General features: G+C 29.6%; 1 protein-coding gene across 1 annotated transcript in view; it reads right to left on the bottom strand.

Moving 5' to 3' along the window:
- Window positions 1-20496, bottom strand: part of LOC123558221 (solute carrier family 22 member 6-A-like) — a 31215-nt gene that overhangs the window by 4347 nt on the left and 6372 nt on the right. The window contains exons 2-6 of the mRNA XM_045350101.2: window positions 7640-7836; window positions 6952-7051; window positions 6180-6310; window positions 5669-5868; window positions 3852-4190 (exon numbers count right to left, since the gene is read on the bottom strand). Coding sequence (XP_045206036.2) covers window positions 3852-4190; window positions 5669-5868; window positions 6180-6310; window positions 6952-7051; window positions 7640-7836 — 967 coding nt within the window. The remainder of the gene's footprint in view (window positions 1-3851; window positions 4191-5668; window positions 5869-6179; window positions 6311-6951; window positions 7052-7639; window positions 7837-20496) is intronic.

Raw genomic sequence — 20496 nt, 5'->3', positions numbered from 1 at the left:
GACACTTACATGCATAAGCCTATGTATTAAAAACCCAAGTCTGTTTACATGAAATTATATACCAGATGTTATTCTTGATGTTTTATTTATGCGATATCACGTTCAGTTTTCTGTCAAGATCCGTGTTAACTCTTTACATTCTAGACAAATAATTACAATATCAACCATAAAAACGTCAACAAAAATGGAACTAAAATAGATTTACACCACCTCTTGTGACTACTTTTGACCTGTCAATCACTCAGTACTTTTAATAAAAATTTGAGTGCAACAATTGACCAAATATGTAAAATGGCAAAAAATGAAACTGAAAAGAAAACAATATAATGAGAAAATGAAAAATATTGTTTGATTCTTTACTGGCAGTATCTCATTAATTGTTACCACAAGTAATATCAAAAATGGCATTTTCGCTGCCCTACTATCAGTGATTATTTGGAATCGCATACATGGTTAATTTTTAACGGTACCGACTTTTTTGTTGGTTTTGAAACAAAGAGATTCGTTAAAATGATATTTTGAAACAATTTCATGCATCACCATGACCTGGTCATTTGAAGGCCGAGCAAATAGTTATGTGAACATGCAAATAGTTGACACCTTAGCAAGCCATTCAATTAGCGTTTTAATACACGAAATCAGAAATAAAGTTGGACGGCTTTGAACATGTGAACATAGCACAAACCCTGGACTGGCGTCATGTAATAATACATCATAATGTGTGAGTCTTAAACACGTTATACGTTTCTTACTTATAAAAGCGCCTTTTAACTTTCCCGTAGGACTCTATTCTGCGACACCGGTCTATTCTGCGTTCACTTTCATGAGATGACACACGAGTATTATCTAATTTTGAATGTTATACGAAGCATTTTAAAAGGAAGTCTCCATATGGTGGAAACCACACTAAGTCTTGCCACACAAAAATGTTCCCCTTTATCATATATTATGATATGATAGGGCAGAAATTTTCCGCCGGAGATCTCTGAGGTAGACCACACCAATGTTTTTGCAAATTTCGCTCAAAGATTTCCCGGAACCTAGCTCTACAGTTGTATCTGAATTGTTTTGACTTTGACAAATAATTATCTCTGATAATATGCTTTCCTTATATTTCGTTGCAATCATTCATTATATGAGCCGCGCAGTCTGGTCAGGATCCATGCTGTTCGTTTTCAAAGCCTAATGGAATTAGAGAAACTGTTAGCGAGCAGCATGGATCCTGACCAGACTGCGCCCATGCGCAGGCTGGTCTGGATCCACACAGGTCACAGAGCCACTATGTTGGTTTTCTCACGGCCCACTCATATTGATTGTAAATTTAAAGCGCAACGTAACGAATATCCAATAACAACAAGAAATATCTTTAAAAATGATGGTCGCGATTTGTAATAAGAAAGAAGTTTTATGATTTTTCATCTAACATTCATCTTTCATCTAACATTTGTCAATTGCAAAACTAAACACCGCACTTTAACAATTTTAAAAATGGATCTCTTTAATTTTTCGCAAAGGTATCGAAGGGTTGCCAATTTGTTTCGTTATCCTTAGACGAATAATTACAGCAGTATTTTTAATGAAGATTCATGAAGCGTTTCATGAGAAGAGGTCCATTAAACGTGTTTATATTTTTAGCTAAATTGGTCCCTATCCCCATTTGTAACAAAGCAGGAGACCTTACGATATTGTCACACATCGAGTTTGAATAGAAAAAAAATCCATCACAATTTTATTGGGTTAATTGCGAAGAAAGGCATATCTACTTTTAGCTATAGTAGTCCCTAAAAGGGCCCAATTTCCTATAATAAATAGAATGTAATAGGACCTTATAAGATGCTCCAGACCAAGTATGACAAAAGATCCACCAAGCTGTTTCATGATACCTGTACTAAAAGGCATTTCTATTTTAGCTCTAGCAGCCCCTAAAAGGGTCAAATGTCCCAGCTGAACAAAGTTGGCTGCGGGCCTAATAAAGGATGCACAAATCAAGTTTGATTAAATCATGAGAGAAAATCAATTAAAGGATTTTTTTATTTATTATTTTTATTTAATTCTAAAATAGGCCAACTGATTCCCGCTTTTAACAAATGCATATTCGCTAGTCCATGAGTCTTTGGACAATGACGTCACACCTATAATAAAAGTGAAGGTCAAGCAAACATACAATTGTAATAATTTCAATATTTCTGTTTCATAAGCAAAGTTTGACCCTTGTCATATCACATAGATAAACAAGATGCAGCGTACCTTCATTTCTGTGTAAAGAGATTCAGTCATTATATAGCATATAATATAATGAAACAGATTTCAACTGAGTGCCATATTTGCATCACAATTGCTATAGGAAAATATACATATATAATAAATTTTTTCCCAGTTAATTGATTATAAACAAATATATCAAAGCACAACAAGTATTCATTTTAAATATGCAATCTGAATAAGTCCACAAAAGCAAGAAACCTTTTCAATAACAGACGACAAATGAAACAAGGAAAATCCTTTTTAAAAAGCACTTTCTCTACATAAAAGGACTCCTATCACACCCCTTATTCATGTGATACGCAGACCGTATTCAGCTCTTTCTTTAATGTGATATATGTTGGTATTTAAAAACAGGTTTTTATCATATTTATTAAATTACTTAACATTTTTGAGATATATAAATAATTCTAGCTAGATATCCTGAACCAAAGGAAGACTTTTAAACTGTGAACAGTGACGATTTAGGATAAACGCTCCTGTCCTACATTTCACTCAGCGTAGCACAATCAACAGAGTGAAAGAATAGACTCTCTCGTCCAATCAGGCAGAGATGTTGCATAAATCTTCCATTTGATAAAATATCTATAATTGCTTATTCAAGTAGTTGATTTGTCAAACTGAAGTCACGTGGCATGGGTAACGAAAACGAATTTAGACGGCGTCGCCGAAAAACTGGCTAGACGATGTCTGCGGCAATCAGACTAATTAACTGACTTTTACTTACGCAAGTGTAGAGTACTCTTCATTTTGGAGGTAGTGAACTTAGTTTGAGTGGATGTCATTATTTAATGACTCCAGACAAATGCCCGGTAAGGTTTATAACTTACAGAACGTGACACAAATAACATCATGACAATTTAACTCTTACCTCAATCGTGCATTATCATTTGGCTTAATTAAGGCGGAATATGCATACCGATGGACACATCCCAATTATAAAATCCTCGAGTTTAACTGAACACTTTAGGGTAAGAGAGATATCTACTCTCTGTCCAGTCGAAGTCTTGGCCTTGGAAAGTATATATGCTTAAGTTGCATGACCATTACAAGCTGGTCAAAACCAGTCAGTCCTATCTCAGAGCAGAGTTCGTACAACAGCTCTTTTGCGAATAAGTCATGATTAGTTGGTTACAAGTTTGATAAAATCTATATAAAGACTCTTTGAAATCATTGATCACAATCAAGCATAATAATAACAGGCTCAATTAGTCCCAACTAGCACAGACTTAAGCGGAATTCTATTACACAGATATTAAAAATAATTCCATGATCTAAAAGGATCATATAATATAACAACGCTGATTCAAAGTACGACAACACGACACCAAAAAAGAGCTGTGATAGTTACTAAAAAATCTGTGAGTAGATTCTTTGGAAGCATAGAATGCCTACCAAGCAAAAGATCAGCAGTCACGATGAGCTGCGCTAGCTCAAATGCTCAGCAAACAAGGCACTGAACAAGCTGTTAGTTCACATATTACCTATCACATGGCGGCCTCAAAATCTATCGCACTTACGCTTGCTTGCCAGAATAGCAAACGATGTTTAACAGAAATATTGATACAGATTTCTAAGACAGAACTTACCAGGTGTACCACATAATCAGAGAAACTTTTAGAATATTTTTATGTCGAACAATGTCTAGAACATTGTATTCTTTCACATGCACTTCAAGATCTTTTGCTGGGTCTTCAACTAGGCCTTTTAGCTCCGCAACTGTGGTTTCGCCATTCTCTGTGATCTGTTCAGGGTTTTCGCGAAATTTCGACTTCAGTTCATAATCGCTCGTTGATTCGCCGAGTCCTATTTTATCAAGTACTTCCTTATAATTCTTTTTATTCCATTTACAAGCATTTTTGATTATGCTCTTTGCTCGGTCAATTTGCCCATTTGCGATAACCCAGCGTAAAGATTCATCTAACATCCTGAAATAAATACACATGATATAAGTTGCTAAGTAAACAGACTGCAAAAAATAATAAAGCGGGGAGCTTACAGCGTGAAAAATATTAAAGGGAGAAATTACGAGCGGCGTTGAAGCAGAAACCGAACGTTACGAAGCCTAATATCTGAGAGGCATGCAGGAGGCTGCTTTCTTCATTACAATATCTTACAGACACGCGTATTTCATTCCGAATATTTTAAGTTGTGCCCGCGAAAATTGGTGGTCAGTTATAGAACATAGTGCTTGGGCTTAAGAACACTATCCATTCGTATGTAGGTGTATGGAATAATGGTATATTAGCTAGCTTAGAGGGCTGATATGCAATATTTGTCATAAAACTGGGTCATACGGCAACACAAAAATAGTGCTGGCAGAATTCTTGAAACGTTGCAAAAACTGCATACAGCGGCAATGTATATTCAGTGCATTGTCTGTATGATACAAAAAGTCAGTTTACCGATATTAAAGAGATGTCAGCGAAATTAGGAGTTTCTTTCGAACTTGTAAAGTGATATTTTGTAAAATTTGTGGGACAAGTCACGAAAAAGTGCAAATTTCATTTGTTCAACACTGAACTAATCAATAAACTTGTGTCATGAGGCTCTATTCTACCTTTTGACACAGGTAGATAGCAATCTCAGAAACTGAAAATTGTTTTATGAGGGATTTATTGGTTCGGCTGGGGACTCTTTTCAGAACGATGCTGCGCTTCTGAAATACAGCGAAATTCTGAAAAGGTTATTGGTGACTTGGTTTGACTTACCGCCATTGAAATATAGACCATACCTTCAATGAGTGCAAGTTATTTGTAGATATCACGAGTGCAAGAGATAATGGTGACATTTTATGACTGACCACCGTTGAAATATAGAACGTGCACTCATCGAGTAGGTAGTGTTATGAAAATTTCGCGTAAGATATTTATGAAATACTGTGACTAACCGCCGTTTAAAAAATAAACCATGCACTCATTAAGCGTAAGTTATCTCTAGGTAGTGTTATGAAAATTTCGCGTAAGATATATATGAAATACTGTGACTAAGCGCCGTTTAAAAAATAAACCATGCACTCATTAAGCGTAAGTTATCTCTAGGTAGTGTTATGAAAATTTCGCGTAAGATATATATGAAATACTGTGACTAAGCGCCGTTTAAAAAATAAACCATGCACTCATTAAGCGTAAGTTATCTCTAGGTAGTGTTATGAAAATTTCGCGTAAGATATTTATGAAATACTGTGACTAACCGCCGTTTAAAAAATAAACCATGCACTCATTAAGCGTAAGTTATCTCTAGGTAGTGTTATGAAAATTTCATGAGTGCGCAAGATATTTATGAAATCATGTGACTTACCACCATTGAAATATAGACCATGCACTCATTAAGCGTAAGTTATCTCTAGGTAGTGTTATGAAAATTTCATGAGTGCGCAAGATATTTATGAAATCATGTGACTTACCACCATTGAAATATAGACCATGCACTCATTAAAGCGTAAGTTATCTGTAGATATCGCCAGGAGACATTCCTGAGTGCGTAAGCTATAGGCGACATTACGCAGATAGCGGTGGTCCACATTGCCAGGGCCAGTACCTCTGTGTAGTGCCGAACCTCTGTCGGGAATGTCTCCAATGCCAACGTAGTTCCTGATAACGCGCCCTGTGTAAGATTATATGTATAATAGATACGAAATTGATACAGTATATGACGTTATATATAGACAAGACGTGAAGTTATAGAAAACAGGATACGAAGATATATACGACAGGATATTAAGCTTCGTAAAATAAAACTTGTTAGAAACAAAAGGAAACGTAAGAAAAAGTTGGATAATATTGTCGATATTTGTACAAAAACCACAGATGCTTACGTTTCGTATATACAAGCAGCAGACATACATGAAAGCTAGACCAATAAACCATCTGGAAAAGCATTTACGTTTTACAAATGTAATGCACCATTTTACAAACCTGGCAAACAGCCCCTGTCAAAATTCTTAAAATGACAAACACAGTGTAGTTCTCACTAAAAGCTGTGCCGAGGACGATCCCGAATAGAATGATGTGACTAAACACCATCACCGGCTTCCGGCCAAATCTGTCTGCAATGCATAATACATTTATTGCTCCTAAATAATACAAGCTTAAGCATAAAAGACGGAATACAATGTACATTTGTTCATGATTACAAGTAGAAAATACAATGTATAAATGCTTGTTAAATGATAAGCATGCAAGTGTTAAATATTATATACTAGTACCACCAGTAGCAGGCAGTAAAACGGCAGCATGTTTTAACCATAGGCTCTACATTTTTGGTGAAATGATAAAAGGCTTCAATATACGTTGCATTCTCCAATATCGGTTAAGAAAGCTGACAATAAATCACCTGTCATTGGCTGATGTGGTCTGAACTTAACATGTAATTTTCTTCACCCGAAGAAGCTAACAAACTGGCTTTCTAGAGAGTCGGTGTTTCTTCCCAATTGCCACGTATGTCTGACATAATTTCTATCTGGGCGACTGTGTTCTTACTCTCCCATTTAAGCTAGCAATCGCCATTTGACCTAAATCATACGCAATGTGCCTTGCAACTCGACAAATATATCATTCGTGCATGATATGTCTGGCGGAAAAATGAAGACTATCATAAAAAGAGACAACCAAATAAATCAATATGAGAAGGATTTTACCTAGAGAGGACACTTGCTAAAGGAGAGGCAAGAATCTGGAACTTACTAACCTGACATAGTAGGACAAACGAAGGTTCCTAACATCATGCCAAGGATTAGAAGAGTCTGTGTTAGTTCCGCTAACTCCGCATTCTCGCATACAAAATCCCACTATTGTAAAATACAAAATCCCACTAAAGTACAATGGCATATACCTGTTATAACACAAGTTAACGAAAACTAGATCTAAAATGTCAAAAGTGCAACACACTTTTTAACTGACAATAAAGACAAGAAGTAAAAACAGATTCATTATTTTTTTCTTTATTTTAGTTTTTATTTCTTTTTAAAGTTTTAAAAATTATTCAATATTGCAACACATTTAGCATGAATTATTTGAGACTGCCATTCTAATAAATTTCAGTAGCAACAATCTAAATTACATCTAAATACACCGATTATTGAAGTAGAATCATTGCAAACTTCAAGTTAGCATAAAATGTATTTCCGAACACTTACTTTCATAAATCAAACAGATTATTTTTCTTTATACCTATCATTGACACAGATATAGATCTATTAAATGCATAAATAGTATTTTTCTGTTGATGACTGGAGGGTTAAATGACAACAATAGCGTCGTAACTGTTAAATAGGAAATACCCTATGGGAACCAGTTTTCTAGCAACTAAACCTCTTCACAGAACCACGAAAGAGAAAGAGACTTAAACGGTTATGTTGCTCCAGAAAGACTAATACCTCCGTAACGAAAGATTGCTCCTTTGGTATGTCATAATCCCATCCGTGCATACACGGTGTAGATGATATTTTCACTTTGTCTGATGTGTTGTCCACTGTCACAATTGAGCATTGTTCATATTCCATACGCACTTCAGTTTTATTTGCAATCAGTGAAGCATTTGGCGATGGTTTGCATTTAAATCCTGGTCGGTACCCTAATCACAAGAACACAAATGAGAAAGATACATGTTTCAAATTTCTGGCTCAAATAACCTGTTGCTGCTTGGTCTTTAACTTTCAATTTAATATTGAAATATATAAAACAACTGTCCAGATAGATGTTATAGTCGGAAAAACACTATATTCAATACAGCATATGAAATGTTAACACTTATCATGCTGGACACGACTGATTCCGTCTTTGCGTGTGTCACGAGGTCCAATACAATGCAACATATAGAGAAATACTGATATTCAGTGGTTTTGGACCTCATGACACGTGCAGTCTAATCATGATCGGCACTGTTCGCTATTCAGTCAGTATCTTTTTGATAAGTACCCTTTATAAACAGTTAAAGGTACTGTCCAAATTGAAAGATGGACACGTTCATTATAGCGAGGAAAGGGTTAAAGGGATATAACCATAATAATGAACTGATATACTTCCGGTTATTTTTATTCAAACCATTGACAATTATATAAGAAAACAATGATCCTATATAAATAGGATTGGAAAAGAAATTAAAGTATTTCAAGCAAACATGTGTCAGTAAATAAAGGCAGTATGAACCTCTAAGCTAGTTTTGAAGATGGATATGGTTGTAATGTTTGTTTGTTTATGAGTATTTGTGATGCTGAACATTATGGCTGACCTTATGTAAACTTTATTTGACGTCGTATATAATTAACAGAAAATGTGTGGTACAAAGCCCTTGTGCGTCCAACTTACAGATGCTTATACGAACTTAATTTTCCTCCTGTTGCAACAACTTAAATACTGAGTGCTAAGCCAGGGGGTATCAGTACTGTTCTTACGTCTTTGGTACGACGCGGCTAAAGTTGCGATGTTAAATATAAGCAATTTAATACTATGAAGGATTCTAATGAACATTTTGATATATAATATGCCTAATGCTTTTTCATAGACCACTAGATCGTCGTTTCAAACGATGTGTGTGGTTTATTTACAAACAAATTCATAGAACTGATCACTTTCTGCATGTATATCATTTTAATGATTCACAAGACAGACCACTATAAGTCATACCATTTCAATTACATTTTTCTTGATCGTCCATTTATGACCTTGCGGAAAGAGGCAATTGTGCACTGTCCGTAAGCACCGAGAACGCCAGACCTGTATTGTGAAGTCGTCAGTTTAAATTGAACTCAATTAAGTGACAAGATGAGATGGTTATTTACGAGAAATAACCATAATTAATGAATGACAGACATTGTTCAGAGAAGAAGAACTGATCCTGATGCTTATTTCCACAGAAGAATGATAATTTTTCCGACTGGACAAAATGCGACAGAGAGAAAATTTATTCATTAAACGGGATTTTTATTGTATATATTAGTAGTATTAAATATAGCGCTTCTGGCGCAGTTTAACCAAATTTAACATTTTCTTTTGAACCTAACCCGACCATACCAACCAATTAAAAAAACCCACAGGTTTTAACTTTACTTTCAATTTTCATATTTCAGAAAACCCTGTTATAAATAGCTGACATATTTTCTGAAATTTTATAATCGAGCCCTATTTCAATTGAAAATGTTATATGGAATTTTCGTTGTATTTTCCTTGAAAAAATGGCTAAGTGGGAAACCACAAATCCACAATAAAAATAGTAGCAAACTGTCATTTGCTTTTACTTTGGCCGAATCGTTGGCGAATCTTGCAAAACTTTGGCATATAATATTATATAATTTTTTATTAATAAAATGTAACTTATTTGATCTTATTTTGAATTAGTAGTAAATTAACAGTGTAACACATAGTATTAAAAACTTTAATTAAACTTTAATTAAGCTTTTAATTAAGCATTTAATCCCAAAGTCTGTTTCTATCATAGGATCAGGATTCATTCTGATATGTATGAATACATTTAACTACCGCCCAAAAGCGAAATGTTACATCAGAAGATGCTGAATCGTCATACGGGTGAATATCAAACATTGTTTCCTTGTGTTAAATAAATTTAATTTTTTTTCTTAACATAGATTATATAAACTGAACAGGAGTCAAAGTCCCTCGGCTGGGATTTTTACATTATCAGATGTAATTCAATAAAAGAAAAGATGGAATAATACTCACCGCTAAATATAAAATGTGATATAGTGCTTTTAATCTGGTTTTAACCCGGTTCACCTATAGGCCTGGCCCCGTTTACTAAAATATTAAATATCAATTACTATAAATTCAGTTTTTCGACTATAAACACACCCTTCCAAAGCACATCTTGTGCCATTAATTTAATATTCTTGTTTGTTCTTATAAAAATCTGATATTTTAACTACAGAGTCCATATCATTTATTATTTTTTTATTTGAATCATTATTATCTAATTGCATTCAGTATTTAGCAGTATTAACACTCCCTTGTTTAGCTGATAAATTTCAACTACGAGTCCCAGATCCATTTATTATTTTTCAACTTTAACATTAAATTCCATTAATATCTTCTTGTAATTTTTTGTAATATTACTTAATTCTGCATAGTTAAATTGTGACGGTTGTCAACAATCCTAAACCAATTTCGAATTTGTTTATTAAAGTCATCAATTTTTAGAATTAATTTCTTTTCTAGGGGAGGTTATCTAATTCCTGTATCATGACATCACCTCTTTGTGAAGCTGGCCTTTTCCAATTCAGATTTATATTCTGCAAATTTGTTTGAAAAAGTGTCGAGTAAATCTGATTCCCTTATGACCATTTACAGTATTTAGTTTATTTAATTCTGTTTTCTGATTATTCTAACTGATACATATTTTGTAACTTTTTTTTCCAATGCTTTAATAATCTTGTCTTTAGTTCTTCATGTTTAATCATACTATCTTTTAATTCTGATCTGAGTGTATAACTATCAAAATTGCTTCTAAAAACTTTTTTTATATTGTCATCTGTCAAATCAGATTTTTCTTCAAGTTCTTTAATAGAATCAGTCATAGCTTTCATTCTTCTTCATTTTACCTTGTAATTGATTAATTAATAATGAATTCTTTTTAAAATCTTTTGTTAATTCTTCAATATTCTTTACTTCTACTTCTAGGGTTTGTTTTATACTTTTGACATCTTCAAGTATATAGTCATCTATACACTTTATTTTTATACACAAACCCGTTTCCTTTGAAACTGCATCGTTTGGGTTTATCTGATCTTCCTAGGTAGATTATTCGTTACCTCCCAAAACTAATGCTCTATTCATTGTTAATCAGTTCCTATTTCTGTGAAGATACATTCGTTTCCTTTTTAAGCTTTTTGAATTGCTTTTTAGTAGGCATTATCCTTAAACATATCAAATTTAACTTTACTTATACTTTCAGGTTTCACTAATTTGTTTACATCATTAATAACTCCCATAATATAATTATTCTAATTACCATTAAAGTTTTTTTTTTAAAAACATCCTTGTTTGTCAATAATATCAGAAATCATATTGTTTGATTTGTTGCATTAGCAAAAGTAATCACGATCTATATTTTGTTCCTCACAATCCTATTATTTTCCATTTTACCTGGACTTTCCAAATAAAATATCAGTGTGAAACAAGTTAATTCGAATATCTTTGTTGTTTTATAGTAAGACGACTTAAATAAATAACACAACAGTTTTTGTGACTCCTTGATAAATGTATTTTGTTATTTCATTTTGAACTTTTTATCTTCACATACAAAATCATCAAATATTACTACTATTTGTTTTGCTGATTCAAGATCTCACAAGGTTTCAATATATGGTTGGGATCAGCTGAATATATTCAAGTAATTCCATTTGGATCTACTTTAATTTTTTTTGCAATTTGATTTAAGTTGTTAATTAAATCCTGATATTAGATTGAATCTAAGTTTTTTAGCATAACAAGTATAATTTATCATAATATATAAGAGGTTTACGAAGTATATTCTTTAATGTATTTGTTTTTCCAGATCCCAGAAGATCACTATAACATTCTAAAACATGAATCTGTCATAAAAGGATAAAATTGTGTAAAGTTATTGGATTTAAACACTTTTTGTATCATAATTTTGGAATTTCATTATATAATAATACATAATTTTTACAATATCTTACATTATCTTACATTATCTTACATTATTTTACATAACTTCATTATTATATAAATGCACTCAAAACTTTAATGAAAAGATAATAAGAAAAAAATTAGTTGGGAAATAGATTAGAGATCTTAGAGAAGAAATAATGAGAGAAACATAAGGAAAGCTACAAACGGATATGTAAACTGAAATAAATAAGCCAATTACTGAAAAAAAAAAAGTCAAAAAGAACAATTATCAATTTCAGTTAAAAGCATTACCTGGAATAATAACAACAATTAGCGTTACTTCCAAAAAGTTTTGCTGATAAGATACATGAAATAGAAAATCTATAATGTGACAGAGTTAATGGAAAAAATCACCACCTCCGAACTACCACACCCAGTACAACCATTACCGCCGAAGATACTAGATTTGGGAAGAACTATTCCGGAACCAATACGATTATTACCGCCGAAAGATCATATGGGTGTTGGATGACGAAGAAGATGAGTTTGAAGACATTGAAGACCTCCCGAAGACCAACTGAAGAATTTTATATCTATTTAGATATAAATATCGATAAAATGATAATATCATAATATGGATGCCTACATTAACATAGTTAGTAATAAACAAAAAAAAAGAAGATTGGATAAAAGCAAGAAAAAGGTTTACCGAAAAATTAAAGGGCTTTACTCGTCATATAACTAAATATATAAAGAAACCCAGATGAAATAATTGAATTTACTAAATGCAGAACTACGGCTGCAGTGAGTATGTTCGGAGTTAGAATTACATAAGAGAAAATCTTAAAAGATACATTAACGCTTATTGAAAAATAATTAAAGACTCAAAGGTATTTGGAGAAGGGAATAAAATATCATAACCCATATAAAGTTTTACCAAATGGGACATATGGTAATTTAATTATTAACTTAAAAAAACTTTATGGTCAAAATAAATTAATTGCTAAGGAATAGAATAACTAAAAAAAAGAAGTAATTAACACAAAAGTTATGAGATTTAATTGTTTGATTAATAAAAGATATAACAAATAAAAAAAATTCAAATCATTAAAGAAAAAATTTAAAGAATTAACAGAAAGTCGGGTTTACCTATCAATAAAAGATCTATGAAATTTAAAAAAGTAATTAGGGGCAAGGTTTGACTTTTTTGTCCAGTAACCAAAAGAAGGGTTTAATGAGTTGGAGTTAATTTGTGGTTTTCAATTAAGCTGGAAATAATAATGAAGAACTAAAAAATGAAGGTTTAGAAAAATTGATGAACTATTAAAAATAAAACTTTGTTACAGAAAAACATGAAAAGTTTATAAAATTATTTTTCTTGAATTTATTTTTAATTAAAAAATGTTTAAAAAAATTTATAAATGGAAAAAAAAATATTTTAAAAGTTTTGAAACATTTTTAAAGTAAAAAAAAATACTCCGAGTGATTTTACAATCAGTTTTAGTGTTTTTTAATTTTTAGATAAAAATAAAACTTACGTTTTTGGTTTGGAATATTAACCTATGCCCTCTCTTGGCATAATATTAGGTTTGAATATAAATTAAAAGAATTCTTTTATCATAATGGTAAATTGGAAAGATATTAATTTACAAAAGGGTTCTTAAGTTACAAAATTTATTAATAATTATTTTGGGGGAAACTTTAATAAGTAATGGATAGAATTTGAAAAACAAAAATTTCTCCAATAAATTTTGGGAATTTGATTATAGTTTTAAGTTTTTTTTTTCAATTACAGACAATTTTAAGTTGGATTTGGAAATATCAAATTTTCATCATTGCTTGGATTTGAGAAAAAAAATTGGAAAATACTGAATGGGGAACAAAACACCAAATATAATAACTCGTGGATACAATTTACATTCATTGTGATCTTATTGATAATTCACTTGTTGATGGTTTAATTTCAGTGATATTATCTATGCTTTAAGTACTGCAGATTTAACAAGAGCTTACCATAAATAAAATTTATACCATTTACAAAAGAACCACAAAGAGTTGGATATTCTGAAATTAATAAATATATTATAAATTCAATTAGAATATATATTACAGATGTATTTGGTAGAATAATTAATTTTAATGGGGTTTTGAAACAAGTTTTACACTAATTTTAAAAGAAATTTGAAATTATAAATTTTATTTTTTATATAATGTACAAAAAAGTTTATGACAAAAATAAAGGAATATTTATTTATGTTGATGCTAACACAGGAGAAGAAATCATACACGGGACAGGTATCTTTGACACTTTAACGAAATTGTTTTCAAGCGGAGTTGCATCTTCAATTAGCACAGCTGGAAAAAAAGCTTTGGAAACAGCAGGAAAAGCTGCGTTAGAAAGTGGAACAAAAAAGGTTGGAACAGAAGTTGGAAATTTAGCTGCAGCAAAACTTATTGGAAGCTTCACTGGAGTACTAAAAAAAATTATTGAAAATTTTAAAAAAAGAAACCTGCTCCGGCAGTTGGTAATTTAATTGCCAAGGAATTACAAGAAAAGAATAACAGTAAAAATAAAATGAGGAGGAGGATATTAATATAAGTTTAAATAGATTATTGTAGGATCTGGGACTTTAGCTCGTGCTGGAACTTCAGCTCAACAAAAAAGTATTAACAGATTAAAATTTAAAAAAATAAAATAAAAAATAAAATAAAAAAATAGAATAAAAACTAAAATAAAAAATAAAATTTAAAATATAATAGATACATGTTTAGAACAAAAGATATTGTGAAAGATATGAATTAACTCCTATTCAATTAGATACAGCATTTAAAAATCTGTCTTGGGAAAAAAAGTTAAACAACAAAAAAACGGATAACACTTTACAATTAATGATAGAAGTTCATATTTTGATTGGTTTATGGTTATTTTGAAGTAAGTTTTAAAGTGAAATAAAGCTTGCTAAAGGAATAATTATGCTGATGGAGATCAAATTGCTCTAATTAATAATGCAGCTTCATTAATTGATCAGTTAGTGGTTAAACAAAATGGAAAAAAAATTGTTTATGATTGGTAATAATTTATACAAAGTTAATAAATGTAAAGAGTTTGGTTGAAATTGTCTGAGGATTATGTAAAATCAACTGGAACAAATGAATATATTTATTTAGATACACTCCTACTGCTGCTACTGCTGATAATTAGGTTTTAAATTAGAAATGAATTAATCCAGGGTAATAAAGAAGTAATGCTAAAATTCCATTAAATAATTATTCATTTTTTCAGGGTTTAGAAACTAATTTTCCTCCAAGTAAAATTTAAAATAACACTGCGTGCAGATGTGTGTTTTAATTTTTTTTAGTGCAAATGCTGCTGACCCTGGTAGGGGGAATTGTAAAAAAATTAAAATTCTATGGGTTCCACGTTTAATTTTTAATAATTTGGGTTTGATCTAATTAACTAAAAGTTTAAAAAAAAGCAAGATGGTCATCCCTTAGGGAAATGGTGAACAATAACTGTACACAAAAAAAAAAATATAACCTTTGAAAAACAGTGGTGTAAAAAAACCCAAACAGTATTTTTTTATTTACAACGACTGATAAAAGTAATTCACAAGAAACATAATCCACATTTATTAGTACTTTTAAAAATTAATAAAGATAATTGAAAAATTGCATTTTGAGTCTTGTCGTTTAAATTTGGTAAGGGTGTTTTTTATCCGAAACCGTAAAAATTATATAAAGATATATGATGTAAAATTAAATTTATTATTTAACAAAATAACAAAAACTACTGGAAGTCTCTTAAATAGATTTAATTTAAAAAAGTTTGTTTGGATTTGTTCATTTTAATTGGGTTTTAAAAAAAGGAAGTAATACGGGAAGTCCAAAAGATTTACATTAACAACTAAAATTAATATTCCCCAGAGCTAATATTCGTTTTTTACGCAATTGTATTTATGAGGAAACAGTTGAAATAAAAACTTTTTGGAAATGAATTGTTTTTTGTTTAAAAAAATAAATAAAAAAATTAAAAAAATATAAAGTATAAAATGTCATCAAATTTATTGTTTTAAAAATTTAAAACCTTCGATGGACAAAAAAAAATTTAGCCCGAGCCTACAACAACAAAACCCCATTAATTTTAGTTAAAACATGAACAATTCGGGGAAAAATTCCTTTACTTTTAAAAAGAACACAAATTTAATCAAATTAAAAAGCTGTTGCAATAATAAGGGATTAAAAAAATTAACAATTTCAAAAAAAAAAAAAATGTCCAGTCAAGGTAAAAATGGTGGTTTTTTAGGAGCTTTTGTGGTTTTGTTAGGAAAAACAAATTCTTCCAATGGCAGAAAAAATGCTCCAAAAATATTACCCCCTCTAGGCATTGGTGCTTTCCGGGGTACCCAGTAGGTGTTAGTAAAAATACTTGGAAATGGTTTTATTTCAGAGTAATGTAAGAAAAATTGATATCACCTTTTACACCTAATCAAAAAACCCAATTAGTAGGATCTGGATGTGTTTAAAATTTAACCAAAAACAAAAACAAGACGGTGGGTTTTTTTATAGGGGCGCTTTTTTTGGAAATTTGAAAAGAAGGGGGAAAAGTTTACAGTTGTTAAAAACGGGACTTACAGACGAATTCCTTTAGTAAAAAAAATAATAAAATTTTATAAAAAAACCTATTTTTTAATTTTAAAATTGAAAAATGGGTTAAAACAAAAAAAAATTAAAAACTTTAGGGGTGTTTTTTAGGAAATATTTCCCAAAAATTTTAAAAAAAAAGGGGACGAGTGTGGAATTTAAATTTGGACGACCTGTTGGTCCTGGAACACAGGGGGTTTTGTTACTTTAAATTTTACTTCGTTTTAAAACTAAAAGTTTTTAAAAAGTATTTGTACTTTGTCCATTTGGACTTCCTCCGCCGAAAAAAGTAATTTTAAGTAATACAAAATGTAAATAAAAACAATGTTAAATATCAAGACAAAAACAAGTACACTCTGCGGATATTATTGTTTATTTTTCATAAAAAAATGTTACAAGATAAAGTCCCGTTGTATGTTTTTGTAAAAAATACTAAAAATTTAAAAATAAAAGGTAATGAAAAAAATATTTAAAATTTTTTTTAAAAAAAAAGGACATTTTTTAAGGGAATAAAAATAAAATGGGTATTCAAAAATTTAAATGAAAAAGTAAAAAAAAATAGAAAGATGGACGTCGACAAAAAATTAAAAAAAAAAACCTCCGTTGTTTTTAACATGTTTCCCCAAGTACCGATGGGGGATTTTTCAAGGGAAAAAAACTGTAAATGTTAGCGGGTTTAGTTCAAAAAGGTAATAATGTAACAATTAATTTTAAATTTGCATTTTAATTATTCTTGTTGATCCCAATTAAATTAGATAAGGGGGAAAAGCTAAATTACAACTAAAAAATAAAGAAAACGTAATTCTTAAAAGTTTTCATGAAAAAAAATAACAAAAAAAATGAACTATTTCTTTTAAATTATGCAAAGAATTTAAAATAAATGATGTTATTTTTAAATTTTTAAACTTTAAAAATATTCAGTTAACAAATTTATGGTTCTAAATTTAAGTTTTAATTTTAAGTTTTAATTTTTTAAATTTAAAAATTAATTTAAGAATAAGCTAATGTTCAATCCCTTTATAAGATATATCTTTTATCTTCAAAAAAAATATAAAAAATTTTTTTTAAAACAAACTGGAAAAAATTTTTTTTTTCCAAAACTTAAAAGGTGTTTCCTTTTTTTAATTAACAAAATTTTAAAATTTTTTTAACCCCCCTTTTTTTCTTAACAAAAATTTTTTAATTCCTTTATTTTTTTTAACTTAACCACAAAAAAAAATCATTTTACTTCAACCAAAAATTCAAAATTACTACCCCACACTTCATCTTTAATTTTTCAATACTTTTTTATTATTATGAAATAAATTTTTTTGGGGGTTTTACGAATAATTATCAAATAAACTTTTCCTTATAAAAGTTTTAATGCATCTTTTTTTTTTTAAAAAAATGAATATTCGTAACAAAAATTTTAAATTCCCTTTATTTTCCCCCTTTATAAATAATGAAAATCTCTTTATTTTTTATAAATCTAGAATGTTTCCATTCCATTAAAAGGCTTTTTAATTTAAACAAACTTTTTTTATTTTTTGTACCAAAAATTTGGTTCATCGTTGAACTAACAAATAAAGGGTTTGGTATGATTTTAAAAAAAATATTTTCATCATTTTTTTTAATTTAATATTAACCCTTGCGTAAATTCTCATCGTCTTCCCAATACAGGTTGTTTTTAAAACTTAAAAAAACCTTTTTCAAATTTTTTTGTTTAGATCTTTTTTGAGTTTTAAAAATCAATATATTTTTTTTAACCCAAAGGACTTTCGTCAAAAGTTAATATTTTATGTATTTTTTTTATTTTTAAACCCCCAAATTGTGATTAGTTAAAAATTTTTTTTATAATGAATACATAAATTTTGTTTTTTATTAAAGTTGGAAACCCAATTCTTTACATTACTTTTTCCTATTTCAAATTTGTTTTTAAAATTTTTTCTTAAACGAAAGCCCTTGATCTGGTATAATAATTTTTTTAGGAGTAAAGGGTAACATTGTGGGTTTTATGTAAAATTTTTTGGATATTCAAGCACATTCAACTATAAAGTTTTGTTTTACCTTTTGCAAAAAATTTCTTAAATTGTTTTTCGGATATAAATTTAAGTTTCCAGAGGGCAAAGGTTGCACATAGCCCCAAACCCTAAAAGGTTTTTTGGGGTCGAGGTACATAATGTATTTGCTGCAAGTTTTGGTTTTTAATCCTTCTATATTTATTGTTTGCTTTACTGTATCTGTTTTTAAAAATTTCTTTTCCTCCCCTTTAGTCCCTTTTAATAAAAAGATACATATCAATATCAGTTATTTAAAATTTACTTAATTTCCCGTATTTTTAAATTGCATCCCAAGCAAACCAGGACTACTAAAATAATGACAAGGATCTAAATTTTTAGTACTCTAAACATAGTTTTTTAAAATTTTCAAATACATCAGCTAAAAGTAAATTCGTAGTTTTTAAATATTAGATCATGATATTTCCCCTTGTTTTAATTTTAAATTTATTCCCAAAAAAAATTTTTTGGGGTTGTATTCATTATCAGAAATATTTGTTTATTTTAAAAAATTTAATAAAAATTTCTTTTGAAGGTAATTTTTTTTTCTTTGAATTTTTTAAATGAAACCCTGTAATATATGGAAAAAAACCCCTTTTGTTTTTTAATAAATTAATGCTTTCACAAACAAATTTTTGATTTAAATATTTAATTTTTTGGAATATTTTTTCTAAGTTTCCAATGTTGGACATAATTGGAATGAATCAAAAAGACCAAGTCAGAAATCTAAATGCCATTATCTTTCCATTTTTTTTGGAATAAAATTAAAATTTTTTTTTTTAAATTTCCCTATTTGTTGCATAATAAAAGGGGGGGCCCTCATAAAAACCCCTTAAAATTATGAAAAATAAAGGAAATTTTTTGGTTAGTCTAAAAAATTTAAAATTTCATTCTGAGGAGCACTTCCCCTGAATTTTCCCTTTTTATGGGCGGATCTCGGACGGATTTTATTTTCCTTTATTCTTTTTCAAGATATGCAAATTTTGTTTTTTTTAAATTTCCCTTTTATCTTTTTTTAGACATTCTAATTCTTTGTTAAAAAGTTCTTTAAAAATTTCTTTACAATATTCCTTTTCCTAAGCATTTTTTTTTAACTTATAAAAAATGCATTTTGGGCCTCTATAAAATTTGGGGTTTGGTTTAGTATATTTATGTCTAACAACAAACAACTTTTTAAACCTAACCGCAATCTATATGATTTTATTGGTTCGTAAAAAAAGATTCAGTTGATGGTTTTAAACGTTAAAACTTTTTTAGTTATTGATTAAAAAACAGATAAATTACAAAAGGTACTGCTAAACCTTTATGATAATTTTTAAATTGTATTTCTTCCTTTTTGGCATTTTTACACCTGGATACCCTTAATGCTAAACAGTTTGGTTGTGTTCATTTAATATTCTTTCTTGTGAAAAATTCTGTAAACAGACTTACAAAAATGTTTTTTTTTGATATTTTTTTTTTTGAAACATTAATCTATTAAAGTCTTTTATCCAAACATAAGGTTGGACTAAGTTCTTGGGGTTTACAGTCATCATCAGTTATTTTATCTTTTATTTTTCTTTTTTTTTTATCATTTGAATTGCAACATGTCACAGTGTTTCGTATTGTATTTGTATGTACAATGGTAAAAATAATTTTCTTCATACCAAATTATTAAAGAATTTCATTTAAAATTTTTATTTTAGGGATTTGATTTAAAAAAACAGGAAATTTAATTCAGTATATTTAAGATCGTTTATATGTTTTTTATATTTTGAAATCTTTGAGGGTCTTTTTTAACAGGAAATTTGTAAGCCAAATGAACCATCTAAAACTTTTATTTTCATCATTCTTTAATTTATTAATCCTTTTATTGAATTTGTAATGGTTTTGGGAATTCTAAATAAATTGAAGCAGCCAATGGATTAACTTATATATATTTATATAATGGCTCAACTGACTTATTCTCCAGCCCTTCCTTAGAAATCCAA

The sequence above is a fragment of the Mercenaria mercenaria genome, chromosome 15, assembly GCF_021730395.1.
Source record: "Mercenaria mercenaria strain notata chromosome 15, MADL_Memer_1, whole genome shotgun sequence".
Taxonomy (NCBI): Eukaryota; Metazoa; Mollusca; class Bivalvia; order Venerida; family Veneridae; genus Mercenaria; species Mercenaria mercenaria.
The sequence above is the reverse complement of the archived record's forward strand: the minus strand, read 5'-3'. Positions and strand labels throughout refer to the sequence as shown.